This window comes from Bombus fervidus, chromosome 10 (assembly GCF_041682495.2).
Source record: "Bombus fervidus isolate BK054 chromosome 10, iyBomFerv1, whole genome shotgun sequence".
Lineage (NCBI taxonomy): Eukaryota > Metazoa > Arthropoda > Insecta > Hymenoptera > Apidae > Bombus > Bombus fervidus.
The window spans coordinates 12,911,383-12,937,646 of NC_091526.1; the positions used below are offsets into that span (position 1 = coordinate 12,911,383).

The 26,264-nt window shown below is 41.7% G+C and overlaps 2 protein-coding genes across 3 annotated transcripts in view; one reads left to right on the forward strand and one right to left on the reverse strand.

The window, feature by feature from the left end:
* Window positions 1-26,264, reverse strand: part of If (integrin subunit alpha inflated) — a 78,350-nt gene that overhangs the window by 32,900 nt on the left and 19,186 nt on the right. For both annotated transcript variants that reach the window (XM_072011942.1, XM_072011941.1), the window contains exons 2-4: window positions 23,807-23,928; window positions 18,581-18,699; window positions 1,076-1,247 (exon numbers count right to left, since the gene is read on the reverse strand). In XM_072011942.1, coding sequence (XP_071868043.1) covers window positions 1,076-1,247; window positions 18,581-18,699; window positions 23,807-23,928 — 413 coding nt within the window. The remainder of the gene's footprint in view (window positions 1-1,075; window positions 1,248-18,580; window positions 18,700-23,806; window positions 23,929-26,264) is intronic.
* Window positions 17,141-26,264, forward strand: part of Pcb (Pyruvate carboxylase) — a 67,266-nt gene continuing 58,142 nt past the window's right edge. The window contains exon 1 of the mRNA XM_072011958.1: window positions 17,141-17,153. The gene's annotated coding sequence lies outside the window, so the exon portion shown is untranslated. The remainder of the gene's footprint in view (window positions 17,154-26,264) is intronic.

The window sequence follows — 26,264 nt, forward strand, 5'->3', positions numbered from 1 at the left end:
TATCCTTGTCTTTGCCGGAGAGAAAGTTCGTCCCGTGGGATTTCTCAAAGGACAAACGATTTACCACTTGAGAAAACGAAGCTCGTGCTACCCCTCGAACAAGCACGCAAAACGGAAAGAGGAGAGAGCTCTTCAGACGCTGTTTACAACTGTTTATAGCATCCTGAATGTACGTAATCCATTTACATATGTATCGTTGGCTGCGACAAGGGTCTCAGTGCCAAAAATAACTTTTTGAGAGAAAATGTTTACCAACCACCCGCTATTCGGAGACTCGAGGCTTTCTTGTCTTTGGTCTAACTACGTTTATCAAAATCGGCGATTCCGTGTACATATAACCTGTGACTTTTTCGAATTTATCTTGGAAAAGACCGAGACAGATCAGAGAGGCTCTAGTTTGGCCCACCGTTAAAAGCAAGACACCTGTTTCTTGGATCAAACTATTCTTGGAAAGAGTGAGAATCGCTAAACATTCTGTAGAACCTCTACGATGATTATTTAAAAGCGTGGCCTCCTCACCGATTTCAGTGACCTTAAAATATACAGTCAGCTCTTTGCCACACACGCGACCGCTGTTCGGCTTTATATTCAAGATATTGGCAAAAAGCTTTTGTTAAATTTACCTCATGAATATTCATGAATATTCATTGCAGCGTGAATTCTGGCATAGCCGGACGCCTGATGGCGACCACATTCCTATAACACAGCCTTATAAATAAACCTACGGATTAAAGGAAAAAATTAATGGGTTATAAGTTGTGCTAAATTTATATCCGATCGTCGAGTGGCGGCCGGCAACGCTAGCATAGAAATACATATATATATATATATATACTGCCAATTATAGATTTAAATTCAACGAAAGATTTTTGCAAATATCTCGACAAGATTTTTCAGAATAACGACCTTGGCAACATATTTCAAGATCATTGAAATCGACGAGGTAGCACGATTCTAGATAACTACAGAATCTGCTTTCTAATAATAAATATCTTTTCCCACGATCTTTATACTGTTTCAAACAAAATAGTGAAACTCACGAGCAAAAAGGTCGAACGTATAAAAATAAACTCACTGGTGCGACAGGGTGAATATTCCTGTGACTCGTTGAAGTTGTTGCTGACGGCCCAGCAGGTGCCAACGGGTTCCCTTCTACTTCCAACGGGCGAGTCCTTGTTCCATCGATTGTCTTCCGGATCGTACTTCTGTTGGGACACGGAGAACCAGATGTACCTCGGGGCGCACGCCTGCAAGCATATCAAACAGGAACGTTTAACGTCGTTCACCTCTCGCATCACCTCACCACGCATCGCGCTCTCGTATTGTTAATGGCCGTTCCATCGCAATTAGACGTAACGACCAGCCTGTCCACTCGTTAAGCACATTTTGTTCCAACGTACAACAGGCAAGGACTTCCGCGCCGATTGAAATTCCACGTAAATACACGTGGATCGATCTTGACGCAACCAATTCCAAATTCTTGTTTCAATCGTCTTGAAGTAAAATAGTATTTGAATTAATATACAGGTTTCTCTGTATATTAATATTACATTCGATTACTTAATGACAATTATTAAGAAAATGATTTTCCTACTCTTAGTTCATTTCTCAATGAATACCATTTTTTCTAAATCTGTTAAATTTATACATTTTCACAAAAGGATGAACTGTTGAAGTGATCGATACTTCTGAGAAAACTCTACATCTGGTCTTTGGCTTTCACAAAGCGCCGATGTCGTCGATAGCGCATAGACAAAAGAATGCGTCGACGACAGACGATAAGCGGCACACGTGCGACGTCTTTTTTCGGCGTTCCTTTAGTCTCAGGGTAACACTGCTAGCGTGCGGATCTGGACCAGCTTACATATATATTCCTACTTGTATTTACGCTTCTGTATTAAATTATATTTTCTACCTTACAATTTATCCACACGTTTCTTTGTTCACACATCTAGTAACCTCAACATGAACAATTGGAGTTTTCATTTCGGAACGTTACTCCGCATTGTGTCATCCGATCTGCACGACTCTGTTACAAGCGTTGACTAATTCGTATTTTCGGCAGCGGTGTCACAATTGACTTCGCAGTTGTCCGCTCGAATCCTGGGACAAGGCTCGGTTCACGCGCAACGATCATCATCGTGTTACGTCAATCGTCTGTACTTGACCAGAGAACTAACTGTAGCAGCTGATGGCCTTAATAACCGACGTATAAATATACGTACATAATAAAACGTAACGACACGCTTCGCGTTTCATCGAACAGGGATCGCGTCTAAGAGAATTCCCGTGAAATTCGTCACGCGCCACCTCGTTACGGGACTTGTCGTTTAAGAGAAAACCACGACGGTTGGCAAATTAAATTAATCGCGGAATTCACGGAAATTTTAGGACGATGCCGAGATTAATGACTCACGACACGTCAATCTCGTTAGGGTTAAATGTAACGATCGTACCTCCTCGTGATGTAGCACATCGCGATCGTTATGCTTCCATTAATCATTTCTATATCTTTTGCATTTCCAGTGAAATATTATGGCATCCTTTACCGCTCGATCGCGTCGAGGATCTGTGCTAATTTCGCGCGAAATATCGCCCGGTTATTTACCCTGCGTGATCTTTGACTCCTAATTCTTGTTTCTTGATTGCACTGATTTGACAGATTTAGTTGGCTACGATTTGTAATAGTCGTAAAGTCGCAGATAATGTATCGGTCTTTGAAGTCTCTGTATATTCCATTTGCATTCTCGCGAGAAGGGTGGCACACAGCGATACGCGATTGTGAATAATGCAGTTAAGACGCGTATCGGTATCAGAAATACAATACTTAGGGAACCTACGCAGGATTTCGTTTCTATAGTCTTCGGAAAGGAATTAATTCTACTATACGTTAAATTTGGTTAAACAAATTCTTTACTCGATTCACCGTCGTTATTTTTTATTCGTTCACTCTTCAGTACTCGTTCGACGATTAATATCATTAATGCGAAACGAATATTAGGAAAATAATACTTTCAGTGCAACCGAGACCGAAAAATAAATAAATAGAAAAAGAAAGAAAGACGAAACAAAATCCCACGATAAATCAATCTGTGCTGCGTTATTAATTAATTCCCTCGCATGCAGGATTTCATTCACCGCAAGGCTGAGATTCTCTTCGTGCACGTAGCCAGCTCGTGCGTTCAATTCGAACGACTCGCCGTAAATCAAACACCTTGAAAGGAGGCTTCGCTGCGTTTAAACGTGTCTACACGCAGATTTAAGGGAGAGAACAAACGCGTGGTATCGTCTCGGACGCGGTCCAGTAACATTTTAATCGGCTTCCAAGGCTAACTCTGTGTGTAAACGAGCCCTAACGAGCCGTATATGCTGATTCCGCGTGCAGGAGGATCGTATGTTGTTGCCACGACCAGTACACGCAACACTGCATTATTAATTGCGAGCCAATTAAGGCGCGTTACAATGTTACGTCGTATCGCTGGCTCTCTGAATCGGACGATCATCCAGCGTTCATCGAAGATTAAAGCAGATCATCAGGGATTGAGACATCCAGAGTGAAAGGCTGAACGGTTTAAGACGATTCAAGCGATTTAGGAAGTGGAAATGAATGTTAATCCGCGTTTAGTATCGAGTTGGATGAGCTAAGTTTTATATACGGTGACCCATTTGAAGCGACACACGCAGTTATCTTCTAAACTTATTCGTTATGCAAAGAAATGTTTCAAGTAGAACTTGCTGTACTTGCCGTACAGGAGATATCTCCCGATGATCAAAAATCTGATTTAGGTGGACGAGCTTTCCAAATCTCGACGACCTTTGTTCGTAATGAAATTACAAACGCGTTTTTGTACGGACTGGACAATTTTTTGTTTCATACTTTGATAGACTGCGAAAGAAATATTTCCGCGAACAACTCGGGAAACCAGCGAACAACGCGTTTCTTTCGTCGCAAAGCGAATCGACAAATTTCCATGGACAAACCGATTCTAACATCCTCGGCTGCGATCGTATCGACAAGCGATCGACCGTACGCCCGCTGGAATCGATTTATTGGTGTTGCGTCGAGAATACCGACGACTACGCCTGACGCGTGATCGCGGGGATCGAAATCGAACGGTTCGATGCAGAAAAGCGTACCAGGGTAGAACGAAGTGTCGCCGAGTCGTGACTTAATTGAACGTAACGACCAGTTGTGTTCTTTGGCCGATCGAGAGGCAGGGAACAGCCGACAGGAACGAGGAACGTGAAAAAAGAAGAGCCTGCGTCGATGTGTACCGCAATTTATCCATTGCGCCAGTTTAGCTCAATCGCCTAAGGATCACCGGCTCAGATCGCGCGTACGACCCTTTTTAAATACAAAAATATACACTTATGTAGCAAGCGCGTTTGCAACGTAAAAGATGAGTCATTTTTGTACTGCTTCGAGCAGTAAAAATAGCTGAATTGATTTTTCGCAATTTTATTGGAACGCGTTTCGACCATCGAAGCGTAACTGCTGTCGTTAATCCAGAACATTATTTTTTAATCCATCTAATGAATCTGAATCAAACATACGATAAACGCTTATTATTCGCGTTATAGTACCACGCCAGAATAATTTACTTGTAATTCTCAATGAGAATTGATCGTAAAATTCTTCCAAATAGAAAAAAATCTACCGACACAAAGTTCCCGAAAAATTTTCCATCGTCTTCTGCTTCTATCAAATACCAAACTAAGTTACAAATTTAGAAATTAATTTCCAACTGCGTCGAGTAATATCGAATTCGCGAGCAACTCTCAACCACTTCCTACTTCCTACCTCTCGAAAACTACGTCCGAGCTAACTCCTTTCAGAGGGAAAAAGAAATGACTCGAGCAACGAAACAGCTGTTAGAACAAACGAAAAAGAGGCGGTTAAAAAATACGGTGGAATCAAGAGGTATAATAGAAGCGGACAGCCGCGTCGAAATACAAGAATGGGTTTGGTCATCGGACGCGTTCCGAATAAAGGCAGTCCTCGGTGAGCCCTTTGAATGCATCTCGTCGAGTGGTAGAAAAGGAGGGAGAGTCGAAGGTGGAGCAGACGAAGAGGCAAGCCTGGGATTATCACGGTTACAGCTGGTCTCGCGGATCGATCGTGATCGAGCCTCTACGAGTAAATCGATCTTATACGTTTGACAATCGGGTTCGGATGTATCTTGATCGAGATACGTATTAAGGAATCGACAGCTGATCGACGCGTGCACGTTGAAAAAGCAGATGAGGAGAAACGTTTCGACACGTTCTCTCTTCCTTTTGTCCGGATTACGTATGTGTTACAATGTTGCGATGACCAACAGGCAGTGAAAAAGTTGCGGACGGACAGTTTTTCGAGATCGAAATCTTTGCGGCAACTGTAACTCGTTCTCGAGACACGATACGTTCCTTTTTTCAAACAAATTATACTTTCAAAATTAACTTTTTCGTGTTTAATTTATTCTATTGAACCCTCTGTAGACAGACTGAATGGTTAACAACCTTGGACTTCGATGAGGATAATGTTATTTTTAATTGTACCATGCAGTAGAGACGAGAGATAGTACTCAAAATCTTTAGGCTAAAAATTTGTCAGATTTTCTGGAAGTTGTAGAATCGTCTAACTTCCCAACTTCCTAAAGATTATATCGTAAATCATTCAAATCCTCGCATATACGAAAACCAACAGTTCCCTTGCCTAACGACGTCTTTGCTCTAAGCGCAGCCACCAAATCATCGTTCAAGGACGCACGGTGTTGCTCGGTTGCCTCACGCGACGCTAATCATCCACCACTGTGTAATTTCAACCTCGTTCGCTTATCTTGCACGAATTTGAAGGCGGAAAGACGTGAATTTCGCGAGCGGCATGCAGCGATGCAATTTACTCGTCGTTGCAGAGCCCGGAAGAGTTTAAACTGGAATAATGACACGTTTTCAGAGCGTTTTCACGACCGTAAGTAACGGAATAACAGCATGTTCGGGCAACGAAAACTCGCGCATCTCTAATTATAAGGAGAGAAAAGAACAGAATAAAAAGGAAAGAGGATGAAACGAGAGAAAGGAAGAGAATGATAATTCGAACGGTGGTTGTATTCTTTGTTTAGGTTGACTGATAGAAGAACGAGTGGATGAATTTCTAATAGAAAAATATATTGAAATAAATAAAGGTACCAGTATAATGTACGCTGACCTTTTTTATAGTGTTACGCATTTATAGTGTTACAAAGGACAATAGCAAAAAAGTTATCCTTGTAGCTCTAGTTAAAGTCTACAAGAAACAGCAATAGAAATCTACTAATAGCTCCTTTTGTTCTAGACCTTGTAATCCAAAACATAACTTATATTCAAGGGCACGATAATATGGATCTCTCCTTATCTAGAATATTTTTTTCTCACTAAATTCTATTGTTTTATAGTGTTGCAATACGAAAGAAGCGATAGGGAGGTTCATATATTTACAGCAAAGGACATTACCAAAGAAGTTCACCTTGCAGCTCTAGTTAAAGTCTACAAGAAACAGCAATAGAAATCTACTAATAGCTCCTTTTTTTCTAGACCTTGTAATCCAAAACATAATTTATATTCAAGGGCGCGATAATATGGATCTCTCCTTATCTAGAATATTTTTTTCCCACTAAATTCTATAGTTTTATAGTGTTGCAATACAAAAGAAGCGATAGGGAGGTTCATATATTTACAGCAAAGGACATTACCAAAGAAGTTCACCTCGCAGCTCTAGTTAAAGTCTACAAGAAACAGCAATAGAAATCTACTAATAGCTCCTTTTGTTCTAGACCTTGTAATCCAAAACATAACTTATATTCAAGGGCATGATAATATGGATCTCTCCTTATCTAGAATATTTTTTTCCACTAAATTCTATTGTTTTATAGTGTTGCAATACGAAAAAAGCGATATTGAGGTTCATATATTTACAGCAAAGGACATTACCAAAGAAGTTCACCTTGCAGCTCTAGTTAAAGTCTACAAGAAACAGCAATAGAAATCTACTAATAGCTCCTTTTTTTCTAGACCTTGTAATCCAAAACATAACTTATATTCAAGGGCATGATAATATGGATCTCTCCTTATCTTGAATATTTTTTTTTTTTTTTTGTTTCACTAAATTCTATTCTCTGGGTAACAGCGGTCTCCAGGTCACGGATATACAAAAGTAAAGATGTAGAGTTTTTCTTGAAGTAATTACTTCAACATTCTTCACCAGTGATTGCACCTTCGCTGTATCTGCGTTCACTCTTCATTAAAAGGACCACTCGAGAGAGAAAGAGCTTAAGGCTTCGCTGATGGCATGGTTCCTTTAATGTCTTCAGTCGACCACTTCGTGGCCTTTCAACGCGCTCCTATCGCACGAGAACGATACACCCTTTCTTTTTCTTTCCTTTTTTCTTTTCAACGTCGTTCAACTTTTCGATTATTCGAAACGACTGTGTAATAATCGGTGAATGATGCGATAATTGGGATGATCGGAAAGTTTGAAAAGAGAAAGAGCGAATAAATGAATATCGAGAGAAGATGAAGGGCGTACCTACACGATAGATACTCTGCGATTATAAAATATTATACAATTTGATTTTTTTCTAAAGTTCGCCCTATTCTTGTCGCAATTATTTTCATTCGTGGAATTATTCTATCATCGAATCTGCTTGCTTGTACGTTCGCCTACAACGCGGGGAAGCTCCATGAAAATATCCGTGTATGCCACGTTTCTTGGAACAACGAAAGACGAAAGATAAAAGTAGTAGAAGATAAAGGGAAACTAAACTTGTATTATCAAACGTTTCGAATTTACAAGTTTTTTGGAGGAACCGATAAATCATGGTGTTCCATCAAAATAGATCGAAAATGTTGAATTCTCTTTCCTTTAAGAACTCGGAAATATCTCGCTCACGAATCATTGCAATCGTATTTCTCTCACGAGACGATAATACTTATCTTTTCAAGCGTAAAGCAATCGGAGCAGTCAAACGGACTTATCTAAAGGAACGTGAAATATCCTAACAGCCAACAGGAGTTCTATTATTTCTCTCATTATCGTGAGCCACGTCCACTTCCTGCAGTAAGTTCGAGATTACTCTTTCGAAAGCGGGAAGCTGGCGACTTTTCTATCGATAAATAGGTTACAAACTTTCTTTTCTCTCTCTCTTTTAACGAATCGTTATCTTTAATTGAAATTTCACTCAATTTTTTGTTCTCTCCGTTCGATAACTATTCTTATCGTTGACCTACATCGTTCGTAGCATTCGTGTCGCATCATTGGAAATTAGATCATTGCCGATCGTTTTTCAGCGAAACTCGAGGATTCGCGCGTAAAGTACAATAAATGCCGAGGTCTTCTTACGTCAAAGTTTACGAGGCGACTGATTCGTTGCAGGCCAACGACAGACCGGCCGGCCTACCGTAAACTCTTTTAGCGTTTGACCTTTATTGTACGAAACGTGTAACGCACGTGTGCACGCTGGAAATTCCCGAGGCCGATAGTTGACAAATACCGCTGCAATGCCGGTGCCACCGTATCTTCCACGCCTCTACAAACTAAAACAATGTGCCACTATTTTCTCGGCTGCGATATTATCTGCAATTCTTAATGCGTTTCCACTGTAAACCGGCTAAAAGGAACACGCTAATGCTAACTGTAAAGTTCATCGAGCTTGCAAATATACACTGTCTACCGAGCGTTTGAAATCGCTACCTGTCTCGTACAATTCACCACTTGAAAAAGAATCACGTTATTACTTTCCTTTCTTTTTTTTTCTTTTTTTTTTTTTTTTTGGAAAATTCGTTAATCGAAAATTTATTACTTTTAATAAAATTAATACTTCGACGAAGAAGCACGCTGATTGTCGTTCTACGAAAAATAACCATATTATTATTATTATTTAAATATATAACATGGGAATAATAGTGATATTGCGTGCAAAATATGAATTCGTTTACACGTTACCGCTTTCTAACGTCCCCCGTTTCTTCGTTCTTTTTTGTTTCAGCTTTTTCCCTTTTCCTCTTTCTCTTCCTTTCGTTCTCCTTTTTTTCCTGATAGTCAATAAATTTTTTCAAAAAAAAGCTAACTGACTGGACGTATCGTCGACGAGGAAACGACCAGGCGGGCGGTAAGTTATTTTTGAGCCGTGAATGAGGTCATCTCGGGTCGGCTGCGCCCAGACCTAACCAACGAGGATAGATCGCTCGTATTTTCGAGTAGTCGATACAGGAATGGCTTCCGTGGAACAGACCATGTTTTTCGGGGAACCTGTACAACCTCATTTTTGCACGATGTTCGAGCATTGCATATGAATACAACGTGGACTAAACGTGTCGAAAACGAAACGAAATGAAATTTTGAATTAGGCAGATGTACGTATCTTTGTCGAGTGGAATTTGCCAAATGTTAATTAATCGTTTGCCAACCCGAAAAAAATATCGTATGTTGGTAACGCTAAATTACAATGCGTTATGGAAAAATCTTGATCTATATAGAACTGTGTACACGCATTTTACATCGCGACAAGAAACGTTTCGCAACTGTCTTGCGTGTTTCATTTTCCGTGATGTATATTATCGGTGATGTTAATAATTATCGTTACTAATTGAACGATAAGAGCCGGCGTCTCTATCTTTTGCACGTACGTCTCGCGCAAAACACGCTTGACACAAAGTAATTAACGATTGGTACAGTAAATCTATAATCGTCCGATTACTTCGTTCTCTATGGAATAAAACATGGTTTCGTCGTTTTCAAGTCCATGTATTCAACAAATTTACCAAATGTCCAACTGGACAAATTGTAAAGTACAAATTAAATAATAAAAAAAAAATATATATATGTATATTCACGAAATTCCTTTCTCCGATAACTACATAATACATCGAAGCATTATTCTCCTTTTCAACAAATTTCCACTAATAACAAATCGTTCAGATTATAGCCACGAAATTATCTAACAGCGATAAAATAATTCTTTTCGCTTATAATCATTTTGCCGCGTACAAAGCCGAACGAAACGAACCTTGACCGACTACTTCTAAAAAAAGAACGACAATATTTTCCCCGTTTAGTAAGTGGACGAGACTGTGGGCTAAAAACGACACCCTCCCTTCGATATATTAATCCAACGAGCAGTCCCCTGGAAGGCGTAACGCGGCGATTTCATGGCAAATTACAGCTCCAAATGAGCCCACCGTACGCGTTGGATCTTAATCCGATTTGTCATACCGCAGGATAACGCACGATTTAACGCGTAATTCTCTCCGGTGCGCTTGGAGTCGAGCGAAGAAACGCGGCAGTATCGCGCGGATTACGGAGACTCGATGAAAATGACGAAGAAATCTCTGCTCGATTTTAATACCGAAAGGCCCGGTCGGCTTATTTCCATCCGTTAACGAATCGACAAAGATCGTTATTTGCGCGAGTTCTTGGCTTTTAAAGGGAAAACACCGTCTTCCCGCGTTCTCTGCTTCAAATAAAATAGCAATTCTTTTTAGACTATTATTATCAGTAGGTAAGGAATGAAAATTATTCTAGTTGAACAGTATAAATTCTAGAAAGTTAGCCTGATCACGCAAACCAGCCGAGTTATAAAATAAGTAAAACATCCCTGCGCAAAAAGCCTCGAAAATAAGAACACAAAGAAGGTAAGAGGCAGCCGCACGAATGAAATATCCCCGCTAAATTTGTCCCTGCGTTGCACGGCCATATTTTTCACCTGAGTCCTCCTTGGAACCAGGAGCTCTGTCCCGTGACAGGATAACAGAGCGACGAGCCACGGACGGATATTTACGCGCGGTGGCTGCCAGAGGAAGCGGACAAGACAGCGGAGGTGCACGCACGGAAGACTTTGGTTCGCTTTGGTTTCGTCGTTGACTCACCTCGCGGCTGACAATGAGTCACTGCCTTATTTATACATCGCGCGTACACGGTCAACGGGGCTGGCTAACTCAGAATTCGCGTCCCAACGCGGTAGAAAAGCGAAGATTCGTCGAACGGACGAACGAACGAACAAGGCCGCCTGCGACTCTGCCTCGGAGCAAGTTGGAAGATTCTGCGAATGCGTTTCGATGTCGCGAATACCGGCCGCGATATTTCAGATTCGCGAGAAGAAAGGTGTGAGTTATCGTAGCCCGTCTGGCAGCGGCGTGTTACGTTTGATGGCTGAGCAACGAGTTACATTATGGGCATGCTTGTAAGAGCCGCTGGCCAATATCCGGGACAAAGCGACGCTGCTTGTACCTACAGGAGCTCGTTTTGCTTTCCTTTTGGTTCTTTTAACGGAGAAGGTGTTTTAATGGCGTGAAACGTGGACGAGGGGCGTCTCGAGCTTGTATGGGTTGGATTCTTATTAGGTGGAGTTGTTAAGCTTGAGATTAAATTTGTCGGCCGATGCGGAGTACGGTAATTCGGACTAATTAAACGCGTAAATGTTGGCAAAGAAGTCTCCTCCATCGTGTCTTCTTTTTATTTTCCTTTTCTTCTTCGGAGGAAAGAATCGGACACGAGATCGATGCGATCGTTCCACTCGCGCGCTTTTGTCGAACGGCTACTAATTGCAATTAGAATTGGTCAGGAAGTTGATTCGTGAAAACGATCTTAAAGGTACCAAAAGCAGGTCCTTACGGCAAAAAAAAAAAAAAAAGAACGATCGTTTAACGGACATAGCAATTTGTCCCGTCGGCAAAACATACGCCCGGAATGTGCATTGTCTCCGTTTCTTGCGTTATTCTACTTCGGCTCTTCCTTCTGCGTGCAAACTTGCGAGAAAAAGGAAGGCTGCGTGTACGGATTGAAATGACGGTATCTGCGCTCCATTGAAACCTATTCATACAGATTTTCTAATCTACGTACCGATAATTTCTCTACGATATTGCTCTCTAGGAAACGCGAACTTGATATATCTTCGAGCAACGTATTTCTCAGAAAAAAAGCCCATATACGTTTCTAACCAGGCACAGAAACGCTTGCAACAGTGCCTCCATCGAAGCGTTCATCATAAATCGTCACCAACATCCACTTAATTCCGGCGCAACCGCACAGCCATATGATTCCAAGCGAAACCGCAACGAAATTCCAACAAGAAAAGGAACGGACGATCGCAGCAATCGGCAAGCAACACGTACCTACCACGAGACAAAACCGAAGGAAAAGAAGAAGAAGAAGAGGAACAACGTCCACACACCCTCTCGAAGATCCAGAGACAGAATGATCAACCGCTTCTCACAGTATCTCTCACGAGGCCATGGGAATTTCTCAAACATTGTCCCGTCCATTCTCTCTGACAATGGTATTTCCATTCTGCCAGCCGACAAACGTTCGATCTCCCTTGGTCCCATCGATCCCGACCACTGTTCCAGGGACCAGAGTATCGTTCTAATCCCCAAAAAGGACGTTCTTCTCGAACGGTGTACCGTGTACGGCCAGAAGGTCAAAGGGAAAGGATACGCAAATTTTTCCTACGAGATTATACGCTCGACATGGATCGTCCAGCGATGGAAAATCGATAGATCGGCAGATATCTATGCAGATTCGTGTATCTACGATGGTTATCGATCTGTGTTTTCGTTTCGATGTTACGTTCTTTTTAATCTTCAACGATTCCAATCGAAAACCTTAAGATCTTTAATAGATGCACCTTGGGAGGTCACCAACGAGACGATACATCACGACCTCAAGGTACCCACAGTCAAAGAAGAATTATCCTAATTCAGCAAAAGAGTTAACAACCACAAAAACCCTCTAATTACTCAACTACTCGATACGTCGGAACAGATCCGCGGGCTAAAAAGACATTACACCTTAGACCTAAGCACTAGATTCAAATGGAATCGAACATACTATAAACACCTATTAATCATGTCATAGTACCACGTCAGATAAATTTACTTAAAATTCTCTAAGGAGAATTGATTGTAAAATAAACGCAAATAAAAAGAAAAAAACGTTCTTTTTAAGGAAGAGAAAGTAGGTAAGAACTTTGGCTAACTCGGCTCCACCTTCGAGAGTTTGCGTGGGAAAGAGCGAACGGTGGTTGGTCGATATCTTGACAGAGTGGTAACTTTCGTAAAAAGATCAGACGAACAGTAACAACACCCGAAACTTACCAACTATCGTAAATCTAAAACTACCCAAAATGAGAAAACCTAATTTCTATCTTTCGAAACGAGCCACCACTAAATTCAACCACACGCTATTCCAGAGAAACTTCCATTAAACCGGCGAGGGAACACGAATTTCGGTACAAGATTCTGCTCTCAAGGTGGGTCGTCGGGGTCGGTGGTGGGTTTCGAGTGGACAGCGTCCTCTTCGTCTTTTAATCGATGCGTTTTTGCCAGCGGATTCTCCGCGAGCACTCGCGAGACGACGCGACGTGGCTTTATCGCGACGGCTTCGTCGTATTTTATTGTTGCCGATTGTTCCCTCGGTCCCTGGCGGGCCGTGTACGTGCACGGTTTTTGCCTTCTTCGGGCTTTCTTTCCTCCGCCTTCGGTTTTTTGCTCGGCTCTCATTGTCTCCGCCGCTTTCGTCTCGTTCGTTTTTCGAGATTCGCAAGCTGCTGCCCCGCGAGGAAAGTAGGTGAAGCGTGCCGCTATTCCACTCGATTGATATAGAGAATTTCATATACAGGGTGTCATGGAAGAAGCCACACCTTTTTTTATTACCGTCATATATCGATCATTAGTTAGCGGTCGTGTGACGTGGATCGTACGATTCTATTACGAATCGTTTGACGCCTTTTTCTTTTGACGTTACTTAAAGAATATGCGAACAAATCGACCACGATCGAGCAGTTAAAGAACAACGTTCGCGAGCAGCCTCAAAGAATAAGACGAGAAACAGGTGAAAATGTGATGAAATATGTCGTTGAAAGAGCATGCACTGGTAAAACGACTAGAGGAGATTTATATTAATATTCATCTTTCTTTGCTTCGAGAGAGTTTCGACTAAAGCATCGTTTCTATGGAATTCTAATGACGAGTAGTTTTTCTTCCACCTTCCTGGAATCCCAACTTTGAATACCATTCGTACTGAGGTTTTGCCCGGTAACGTATTAATAAAGATCGGTTGTTTTTCAGACTTGTTGTCGAGCTTGTTATTGCACTGGTAATTTATGTGCTTTAAATTGTGCGCGAGATTTCTTTGAGCAGGACGCGGGTGATTTCTGGGTCAGTTTTGATGGCGGCTATGAAATACGAGAGTTTTTCTTTTCTTACAGCCGTTGAAGTTAGATTCTGTGATTGCGTTTACGACGTACACTCCTTCAATTTGAAGAACTTTTAACGTTTGACGGTCTAATGAAATAATTTGAACGAATTCTTACGAAAAGGTTTCATTCGCGATTGCACGTAGTTATCCTGAGAACAGAAATTCTATTTTTCTCTAATAGTTCGCTTCTTACGTACGCGAGTCGTTTATTTCATCGGTGTAGCATGATCGAACGAAGATTTGTCTGGCCAAGGGAAAAAAAAGACACGATCCTCTTATTTGGAGAAAGGAGAAAAGAGAGAAAGGTCAGAAGCGCGAAACATCTGGCAGCAATCAAGAAGCTGTATCTTTGAAATGTCGGCGGATCGTGAAAGAGATCAGAAGTACGGAGCAGAAGAAAAGAACGAAGAAGCATCTCTGAATTGGATAGTTAGAAAAAACCATGCAACGACAGTGAAACGGTAGATGAAAACGCGAGAGCAGTTTATTTATGAAAGAATATAATATGACCAACGACGGACTGCTACGTGAAATTCAATCGCATCTGATAAAAACTAAATTAAAATTCATCGATTCGTTAAAATTCTATGCTATTTTATTCCCTCCTATCATGGAAGATTACTATCATGAATTTCCAGATTGACGACAATAATTTTTCTCTCAGCGACGCAACGAATCGGGCTCGACAAGTTCCAAGGGGCCAGTATAAAGTTACCACGCCAAGAATTTCGGGAACGGTATTTATATAGAGATACAAGTTTTTGTTAATTAATAGTGTGACCGAGTAGAAGCTCCGGTCTGTCTCCTTTTACGACCGGAGCTGAATACGTGAGGTTCATGTGTAATCCTGCCGAATGCTTCGACACGTCGACTATGGCGCTAAAACGATATGGTCGGACAAAGAATTATTCGCGTCACGTATCGGTGACGTCTACCTGCGAGTTTGATGTGTGCCGAAAGACAAGGATCAACCCTACGGCCGTCGTCGGGCTCGTTAATTAACCGAAAATTGTACGATTTAAGCTCCCATCGATCCCTCTTTCGGTATTCTCCTTTAATTTCTTTATTAATTGCTTAAATTCTAAAATTACAAGTTTCTTCCGTAGTTGGAGGTTGAAAAATACGCGTATTACCCCTCCTTGTTTGGAGATCTTTCAATTCAACTCGTCGATATTCCTTCGAGATCAATTTCCGATAAAACATTTCTAGAATGTTTATCTAGTCTAAATTTATTATTTATATTAATGTACATTTTCTGTGTACATTTTCAGAGTCTGTTAAATATCTTCGTTCTTCTATTTCCTGAGCTTTCCAATTGTTCGGCTAATTTCTTTAGCCGGTATAGCTCGTTGATTTCCCTTTCGTCGACGGTACTTGGACAAAAACACCGATCCAACATGTCGCTAGGACAACACCCCCTATAAAATCATCGATAACGATCTCCTCGAATTACCAATCCAGAGCTAGAATTACCTGGCAATACACGCAACATCGAAACCCATTTCATTTCAATATCCCGCAAGTTCTACGCGAACGATGATTGATAATGATCGCCTGGCGAGCACCGAACGAAACGAAAAACGTCGAACGCCTGTCGACCGGACAGATTGCGGTACTTCTTACAGAATATCGCGAACAAATCGCCTCGATATGCGTCGTTGAAAGCATCGACGAGTACATACACGCGTGGATAACGGATGAAAAGTATCCCGGAGGGGAAGCTGAAAGTGGAAGCCGTTTCATCCATGGCCTGTCGATCGTCGGGCTGTGCCACTGACGATCTCTGCAGGATGCCAGGTTTTCTCGATGGAAGTAATTCACTCTGATTCATCGAGTCGCCAGCAAGAACATCGACCAGCTCGTATTAACGCTGCAGCGTGAATACACGCTTCTGTTTGACAGGCATAACCGTTCGATAATATCGCTGATCGTACGAGATGGGAATTACGTAATTCGCCTTACAGCGTGTACAAACGATCTGCTCTTTGAGAATAATGGATTCGATCGATACGGCGGATGTATCGTGTCGAGAGGAATTAACGACCCGTGTTTTTGATACGGAAAATAAGAAGAGAGTATGACAACAGGTGTCCACGTTTTAAATGTGCGAGTTAAAAATGTCCAAGTAACTAGGAACAACGTTATCGTACAATAACGTCCAAAGTTAGCTACCTACAAAACTTCGATCTACCTAACTTTATCTTCGATCGACTACCGACCGACGAACGGCTTCAGGAACATGGGAAATTTTCCACGAACGCGTATAGGCGAGCCAACACAGAGAACAAACGAAAAAGTTGGTTGGATCGGCGGGAATAATATGGGTTATTTTTAATTCGCGTATGACGAGCGTTCGGGTGGAGAAAGCGACGAAAAAGAAAAAGCATAGTGGCATTTACGGTGGAACGTGCACTCGCATTCTGCAGTAAGTAGATAATTCGCGCATAATGCCGGAGGCCAGGGGGGATGAGAATGTCGCGGCGACGTTTCGCTATGCGAAAATTACGCGAGCATGGGAACGATAATCGTTGCTAATACGTCTCTCACGTAGGAGAGCAGCTCCTTATTTATGGGAGCCTGGGTTCTTCGCGACTTGACACCGCCGATTTCTCTACGAGGAATCCGAATTCGAGGAACGGACTGTGAGCTGCATTTAGTCATCTCGGATACGGTATCGTGCCGTTTCAACGATTGTGTCGTCAGGTAAAAGTGTGTCACAGAGTATCGTGTTAAAAGAAAAAAGACAACGACGTAAAGTGGTCAGTTTTTATGCAAGTACTTTTTGTAGCCTGTATTTTACCTTTCTACCTTTTGTTACACCGTGTTATTGCGCGTGATATCCACATGGAAGTAGAACATTACGATCCTGTTAAGGGAAGCAGTAAAGATATGCGTGTATGCTTTTTCAAGTCGCTGTAAAACGACAGACAAAACGAAGTTCAAAGTTGGTACTTGCGAGTATAAAGTCATTTCGAAGTGTAATCAAACCAGGCAAAAGAAAATAGGTACATCGGTAGCGAATAAAAGCGGCCCTGAAGCGCCCTTTCACACGGCGCGGCGATACGCGTATCGCGATAGATGCACGACGAATACATTGTTCGTTATGGAAGCGTTCGCACGATGATTCTGTAATGAACGATGCATAATCGATATGGCATCGTACGCGTATCGCATACGTGTATCGCCGTGTGAAAGACGAACGAAGGCTTAAAAGCACCCGTTACAGCCAAGTAAGGCGCCGAATAAAATAAGCAGCGTTCTGCATCCAATTACGTATAAACCGCTAAACAAACTCGGCAAATCCACCGGCCGAAAAATCCCAGTCCTGCGGCTTCCTTCTTTTTCCCTTCCTTCAATCATCCCGACCGGCACACCGCAGCCGTGCGTGATGTGCATCCGCACATGCGTACGGGATAGACCCGGCCAAGTGCAACGCACGTAAAGATAAGGGCGGCAGTACATCATAGGGACCGCGTCCCGAAGGGAAAGAAGGAACCGACCGACCGTCTTGCAAAGTCAGAGATCTTCGCGCTTAGATTCATATCCGAACAACAATTCCATCGCGCGTCTCATTGCAACGCGCATCTATGCGAACCGAGCGCTCTAATAGGACGCGCGTGAAACGGTCGAGCGATGATACACGCAGAGGATTGCTAGATACGATGAAAAAATTGCTATAGAGGAACGCAGAACGAAGCGAATGTTTTCTACAAATTATCGGATCGGTGGAAAAGTTGGTGCTCCTAAATTGTTTGCCAGCAAGTCACGTGTGTTGTAGCACGCGGAAACTTCACAGAGGATAAAAAGAGCGATACTCGGTCGTACGTACAACAACAGGTGTGACTTTGCGAACAAATAATTTAGTTAGGTCCGTTGAAATCGGGCACGAACTTTAACACTGACCCAATATTTTCTGCTTGTATCGCTTCTTTTATACTCGCGTTACCTAGCAAAGTAACTATATATGGTGCGATATAATGGCAAGACGTTTAGACACAGCAACGGAAACATAGAACGAAACCAAGATTCGTTTGTTTTCGATTCCTGAAATAGAAGGTACGGTGTTCTAAGAACGTGCACGCCTGTAATTTCTCACAAGGCCCCTTCGTCTATTCGTAACTACCGCTTTTATACCTTTGTAAACTCCTTTCCAACATAAAAAGGAGAACTTTAAAAGCATCTTATATAGCGATATATATTTACTAGTCAAATAATCCAACGATTTTAATAACTAGATTTCGAATGCTCGTAAGTTTACGAAGAATTCAAACGTATTTATACGTGTTATATCAACGTAGGCTTTTTTAGTTTGGTTTTAGGCCGAAAAAACATTACTAAGGTAGATGATAAAAATTTGATAGATTTACTCACCAGTATGGGTCCTCCATCTTTTAACGATGCCGAAACCGTGGCACCGAACCACTGAAGGGTTTTATTGTCGATTTGACTCAAACCACCCGGTACGTTTGGATTTCTGATATGGTTATTCCCTGCAACCGGAAATAATTTCTCATTAGTCGTTGCCGGCAATTGCTCCTCGTCATTGTCAACGATTACTTCATCCTGTAATGACTAACGAGTCGATAATAGTATTAAATACTAATTTTAATAATATTTAGTGCAGCCTATACTCGTTAAGAAATTTCACGTAAGAATTAACTCTCGATTCGCGCTTCTCCATCTTCAACGAGAAATATTTCGCATTAACGTTCTCATCCTCCAACGAATAAATGAACTTAGCTTCGGCGCTATGGCTACCGTGATGCTGATAACGAATCAGCTATTCGAAGAAAAAGCGGCAGACGCACGTTGGAAAAGTAAAAAGCGGGCAAACAAATCGCCGTTTGAATATCACAGCGCATACTCGCGATCGATTATCAAGAGGAATGCGCGTTTCTTCTTGGACCAGGCTAACTATTTCGAAGAATAACGAATGCCGTCAACGCGAACGATCGGTCACTTAATATCGGAACTAGATTCTTGTAAATCTAAAGGAGAAGCTTCCTAAGAACGAATCAACGCCCAGATATCCCGTAGCTAGCAGTCACTTAGCTCCAGGTAACCTAATATGTCGCCGCGGGTACTTGCTGCAACGGAATGAAACGAAACAGAAACGACCAGTTTTAGCGCCGTTTGCATTTACTACAAGATTAATTCACCAACGAGTACAGTCGCGGCGATATTTATCACAATAATCGCGACTCTGCCTATTTGTTACAATTTAAATTCCGCACTTTCACGTTACTACAAATCGAATCGATTATTTCTTCGCCAGTTATTTATCTATCTCTTGTTAATTGGAATATTCGCCGGCGATTTGAAACGTTTCGCGCGATAGGGTTATCGATTTAACAATTTTTACAGGTTTTAAAAGAACAAGTACATCTCGAAAAGCTTGTCTCGCCATTAAGTAAAACTACATTCTCTGTGTACGATTAACGACTGTTCGATTAAAATTAAATATCGGTTTCCTGTACGCTCGATTAAACATCATTTTTCCTAGCGAATAGCATATAAAATATTCAGAGTTTTGGCAATGTACATACGAGTAACGCTGAGCAAGATTGGACAGTTTTCCGACTCGCGTACCGAAGATAAGTTAAACGATGTCCAAGAAACGAAAGTTTTCGATGCATCATACGGATATTCTTCGAAAAAACAAGGCACGGACAGGTGTCACCGGAGAGAATTCTCAGCGAGTACACCTTGGATTTTTCTTTGTCGATTTTACGAATGGAACGAACCCGTTAGCCGTATCGGTGAGTCGTAACCCTTAAACGGAAGTTGTCCTTCGCTTCCTATCCCTTAACTCGCGATCGTTGCCGAAGGCGTATGGTTACGTCGATACTGGCGAACCGAGACAGATCTCTCAAGTATAATTCAATCGCAATGTTATTCGCGATTAATCGCAAAATTACAAACACGTCGAATAATATTCGATAAATATTCCGAGAAACAGGTCAATGACAATTTCGATTCGAACGTCCATCCATTACGATAACGCTATTTTTATTAACGAAAGATCGTTGAATCTTTATTCGTGACTTTTTAACGCGTTCAATCGACTCGTTTAAATCCTCCGTCTGTCAAACACGCTCGTTCGTCTAATTAAAACAAACGATCGACCAAACACAGTCCTTAATAGAGGCAATTATGAATTATCGACGGCGGAGGAACGAACGACGTCGCGATTATCGCGGCCCAATTATTTCGCCGCGCTCATTAAGGGTACGTCAATTAAGCACGCGTTCGCGAGCCGAGGGACGGAGCAACGCGACCTTCCTTGAAGATCTTCAGATGGTATCCGGCAAGAAACGCCGAACCTACGTCCGCGCACGCCCGTAGGTAGAACGACCTTACGGTTTTCTGTATTAGGCAGAGTCGGCTTCTTGCGTGGATGATGGTTCCCGGTATCCCGAGGCGGCTCGCCACGCCACTCCGCAGGGTGTACACCTCGAGGAGTTCCTCCGCGACGAGATGTTCGCTCGACCACCCGAAGAAGTGACTGACCTCCGGACAGACCCGCGCGAGATACGACTTGCTTCCTCGTACGCACGCGGAATAGCAGATACCCCAACGATTCGAATACTATTGGTTACCAGAGATCCAGAGATCCGATCGAGCGGAATAGACACGACCTTGCAGGCATCGATACCATCCGGCGCAGTGATACGCAATTGGATTCGAAGTTGGAGGAGATCGAGTGGAACGAAAGGTAAGAACAGCGGAATTAAATCGGGGATGGTTTTTGATGCGACGAGTTCGACGATTGACGTGTCGGCAACTATTTTGATAATAAATCAAGCGCAACGTCTTATGCGATCGTTATACTTAGATCGCGCATAGTATTTTCAGTATTTTTTTCATTTTCGCTTGATAAATTTTCAAGCAGAAGCGACTCCGCGCGAGCGGTTATTTTTCTCACGGGCATTTTAAAATAGTGATGAGTGAGCGTACGGCCGGATTTACATGTCGTTGGAGGCGAGCAAACGTTACATTTCGAAAATAGCCACAGTTAGTATCTCGCAACGAAGAAGACAATATTATTGGCCAAAGACTAAAAGCCGGTATGATATTCGTTTATTTTTCAGAGTATTCCATGAAAATCCACCATGAAACGAAAATGAATTTTCAGGAACTATAAAATAAAGTTTAAAGTAAACGTTTGAACATAAATTGTAGTTCTCTCGCTAACGTTAATAACGAGAACAAAAGCTCCAATATTTCTTGAGAGATTCGATAAAACGAAATAAAATACTCGTGGAAAACCACTCAATCTCGATAAAACTAGACTATTCTCACAGCTTGCGAAAAATAAAGAACGAAAACACTCGATATAAATAAAAGAAATCTCTTGCTAATGCAGCGAGTAATCGCAAAGAATCTATTACCAAGGCGTCGAACAAACGACAGAGAATATTCCAGCAATCTTCTCTTGCAGAAATACCCATATAATCGGATGGTAAGGAAAAATCCATAAAAATAAATCCGAAAGAAAATGCAACGCGCCTGAATCGCTATTTTATCTCGATCTTGTTCGTACGCGATCGATTCGACCGAACCTCGTCGAGATAACAGAGAATCGGCACCGGTGATTTCCTACCGATTGCTTTCGAACAGTCAATTACTTTCGCGCCGGCAAATTACGGGTCCGGAATCGTGCACGATTCACGAGATACGATCGTTACGAGGTGTGTAAGCACGTCTAATTCGCGGCAGCATGATATTCCGCTAATTTGCATCGCGGGCATTAACGTCGACTCTCGCTCCAGCATTCTCCGCTGAAACGGAAGATCGTATCGCGGGAGAACGCGCGCGCGCGCCTCGTCATTATTAATTCGAATGGCTGGCTGAAGCTGAGAGATGGAAATTTATGCACGCTCGTGGCTTCGTTCGGTTTTCACTCTTTTTATTTTTACGTTGCAACTTGTTCCACTCGGAATTGAGTCATTACGACGCTCTTCTCCTTTTTTCTTCCGTTATGAAGTCCTTTTTTCGATCGTAGAGATAACGACGACGACGACGACGATGATGGACGATCGCTTCCTTGATTAAGAGACAAGATACGGCTCTGGTGTGAAAATATTTAACGAAACGGTCTGCTCTTCTAGTTCGAGATTTTCTTCTTTTGTCAGATGAGACACGACGATAAGATTAAGATGCGTTCGGTAAATTTGACTTTTGATAGGCAGAGTGTAGCTACGTACAGTATGTAGATATTTGCGCAGACATAGTTCTCGTAGTTGGTCCGTTGATTTGCGAGAGAAAGACGATACCAAGCGAAGGGATAGAATTCTCTGGGATTTCCTTTCGTCTCTGCACAACCAATTTTTCGTGTTAGATGTACTTTCTAACGGATGTTCGCTTATGTTGTACAACGAAATCCGACTCTTTAGTATCTGGTATTATTACGAAAGTCTCGTAACAAAGATCAAAAGATCGTGGAATCATCTGTCGTTTACTCGGCAATACGATTCGTCGTTCGACCGACAAAATTCTCTCTGTACAACGGTCTAGTCGCGATGCGATTTAGTAGTTGCTTTCAGAAAAAGGATCGACGAAACGTTCGAAATCGATACGGTTAGAAGCGATAAACAGTCGAAGCGATGGAAGGGTCAACGACAGGGTGGGTGGAAAGTCGCCGAGAATAGAACGCGCTGCTCTACAACCAGTCGGCCGGTTACTTGCCAGTTGCCGAGATTACGAAGCTCCTCGAGGGCTTTGTAAGCGGGTGGAAAGCCAGAATGTGGGTCAGCGACTGTGAACAGCTAGTGGAACACGAGATACGAGCCCTCGTTAGCAACAATGTTCCCGTTGAGGTTACCTTTCAATGCCTCACGGCGGGTACGAGAGTGCAAGTGGAAGAAAGAACCGGAAAACAGATATCGGATTGAGCTACGAAACAAACTGCAAGAGTTAATCCGACCATGCTTCCGGCACGCGATAAACTATCCTACGATAAACAATTGCATTTTCTAAAGATCCTTTTGAAATTCAACCGCTCAGACATTTTTCTCCGGACTATGCTAATCTGAAAATTGGTTAATCGACCATGCTACCCTGCGATAAGCGATGGTACTTGCGATAGTCTTTTCGAGATCTGTACAAAGTTCTTTGTTCCTTCGTAAACCGCAAGTATACTTCGCAGTCATTTTCCTTAAATACCGCTATAAATCAAATCTCGTTAGAACCGTGATAGTATGGTAATATTTGGCAATTATAACATATTAGGTAATCAGAACGTACTAGGTAGCGCGACAGCGCCAAATTTCGAAATGAACGAACTTGAACAATTTATTTAATCGAGTGGTTTCGCGATAAAAAATATAACGTGTTATTAATATCACATTTGCATGAGAATTGACATGGAAGAACGCAACGCGTTATCACGAAGTAAAACATATTAAATTGCTCATGCTGCGCAAAATAATGCCAGTATGATAAGATTTCTAATCGCGTACGACAATTTGTAAACCTATAAACCTAAATTTATACCGCTCGCTTTGTCGTCGGTTTTACGGTTATACAAAATATCGGATATAGTTTTCCAAAAAGAAAGTAAGTCAAAGTGAAAAGTAATAAGTTAATTCTTCTTACCTTTGTTGTCGAAATGGATCAGCGTGCATCGGTCATCGGCAGCGATGTCGCATTTGTAAACGGCGCCGCCTCTGTAAACGCCAACTTGAGGAGTTTCGGCCTCCGGTGCACCCACGATCGCCCTGCGAAAAAGGAAACGTATCGAATCAGCCGTGAAATCCTTAAACTCGGACTCGAGCGAACGAAAATCGTACGTTGATAATAAAACGCAGCCGAAACGAAGGCGTTGCGTCATTAGTGCGATGGTTAATGTTAGCTGGTCATCGTTCGATATTCATTATCGTTGAGGAAAGACGATGATGCGAACGTATTTCCGAGATCGAGGTCAGTGGTCACGAGCTATTTTGAACAGTGGCGCAAGAAGTCAGTAACTGATCCGACCAACAGACGAGTTATTAAACCAGGTAACACACTTGCCACCGCAATTTTTATCGGTTTCACGGAACACATTGTCGTTCAGTGCTAGTTCCATCGTACTAGAATGTCAAAGTGAACATGTAGGTAAATCGTTTATTGAAATCAACCAGCTCTTTATCGAGTCAGAGTTAATGAAATAGTAATTGTCAAGCGACGATCACGTCGTAATTTAATTTGTTATTTTCTTTAATCTTCCATAGAACCGTATCGATATTTAAACGATAGCGTTTGGAACCGATACATATGAAATATTTCTGACGATAAACGTCTAAAGTTAATGTTAACGAATGATCGCGTTATTCTCCTCTTAAGTAAGTAACCGTTTGGTTCTAAAATTAACGAGGACAATTATCGTCTATGGATGTTCAATTATTTTAACGATCATCATCTGGTGCTCTAAACTGCCCATTGTATTTGTTGGCTTAGAATTTAACGACTACTCCACTTTTCTAACGAACGACTCTCCGGTTCTAGATTATCATTGAAATTATCGGAGCAAAAAATTAAAATACGATAACGTAGATCGTGGTGAAATATTTGACGAGCTTTTCATGTTTCGAGAACTTCTGTCTTACGGATTTGTAATTCGTAAATCGAAAAGCATCGTCGAGAATCGTTTCACTGCCTCGTTAACAGTGGCACGATAGTCTTGAGGAATCATACAATGATAGTTATCGTCTTTCCTTGTATTCGAGGAATTTACGTTTTAAAAATTAATGAAATGCAGCAATGAGAATAATTCCTGATTTTAATTTAATCGCACGTACCGTTTTATTATATATTTTCCCTCTTTTAATAAGTCTATTTTTAATTTAAACATTCCACGTTACCTCGTTAAAAACATTATCAAAAACACATAATTTCCGGCGGTTCGTGGCAGAGTACAATCATTGCACGTTATCATCGAATCTTTACGTCTGGACGTAGGCGTGTGCACACAATATGAAGATTGCTAGCCGAGGTAATAGATCGTATAATTACCCTGAAAGGGTGTGTCGGTCCTGGGGTTGTACTTAAAATTACCATGACCTATAATACCACGTGATTAATACCACCTGCATACGGATGAATTTTACAACGTCAAACAGCGTATTGGGATAAATAAGAGAAGTCATTCGTTATTCTTATCTTCTATAAATAATCGATATCGTTGAGATACACGTAAGAGAAGCAAAGTGCTGAGTGAACAAACAACGCGATTTCTAAAGCAGCCTTGCTCTTATATCCTGGTTTGCCTTGAACTTTTCCGAATAAAAATTTCTTTACTCTGCGCGTAATTGTGTAACAATTAAATTTTATCGCGATGAAGATTATTATACGAAAAAAAAAAAAATTAACAAAAGGCAGGATATCGGATACTTCTCGCGTGTTTGGTTTCTCGTTCGATAAAATTTAACGATAATCTATGAGGTCGAAAATACGAAGGAGCAATTAAATAGAAGTTACGTGTTTGATATTAAATTTGAAGAGAATCGTCTCAGCTCACGAAGCATAAAGCACTTCTGATAAAGAAAAATTACTTTCGATATATGTAGTTGTATTGCCGCAGGCTGATAAATGATGCGTAGCGTTTTATCGTCGAACAATGGATGAAACTGACGGAGAAAACGTTCGTTTCGTTGAATTTCACTTTGGGATAAAGACTCGGTTCTTTACTACGAGGAGAAGCAATATCATAAATTTCTCTCTCGCCACGTTAATAGTTATCTTTGAGTAAAAATAACGCGATCTAGAAAGCTTCCTCGAATAAATCATTATCTTGCATGCAAACAATGAAACAGAATCCTTTCAAGTCCACAAAAGTGCAAAGTATTTTATCGTTACACACCGACCTAGAAACGTTTGTTCCGTTTCTAGGATGAAAAGAAGCTCCGTTCGAACTTTCGAAGAGGCGCTTTAAAGGAACTGAGACTCTTTTGTCGGAAAGATCATCGTCGTCTCCGTTCGAGGCGTAAAAATGCCACCGTTTACAAGGCAACCTTGGCATACTCCAGCTCCTAGGCTGCAGTCAGAGTGTAGGTAAAACTCGCATACGCGTGCA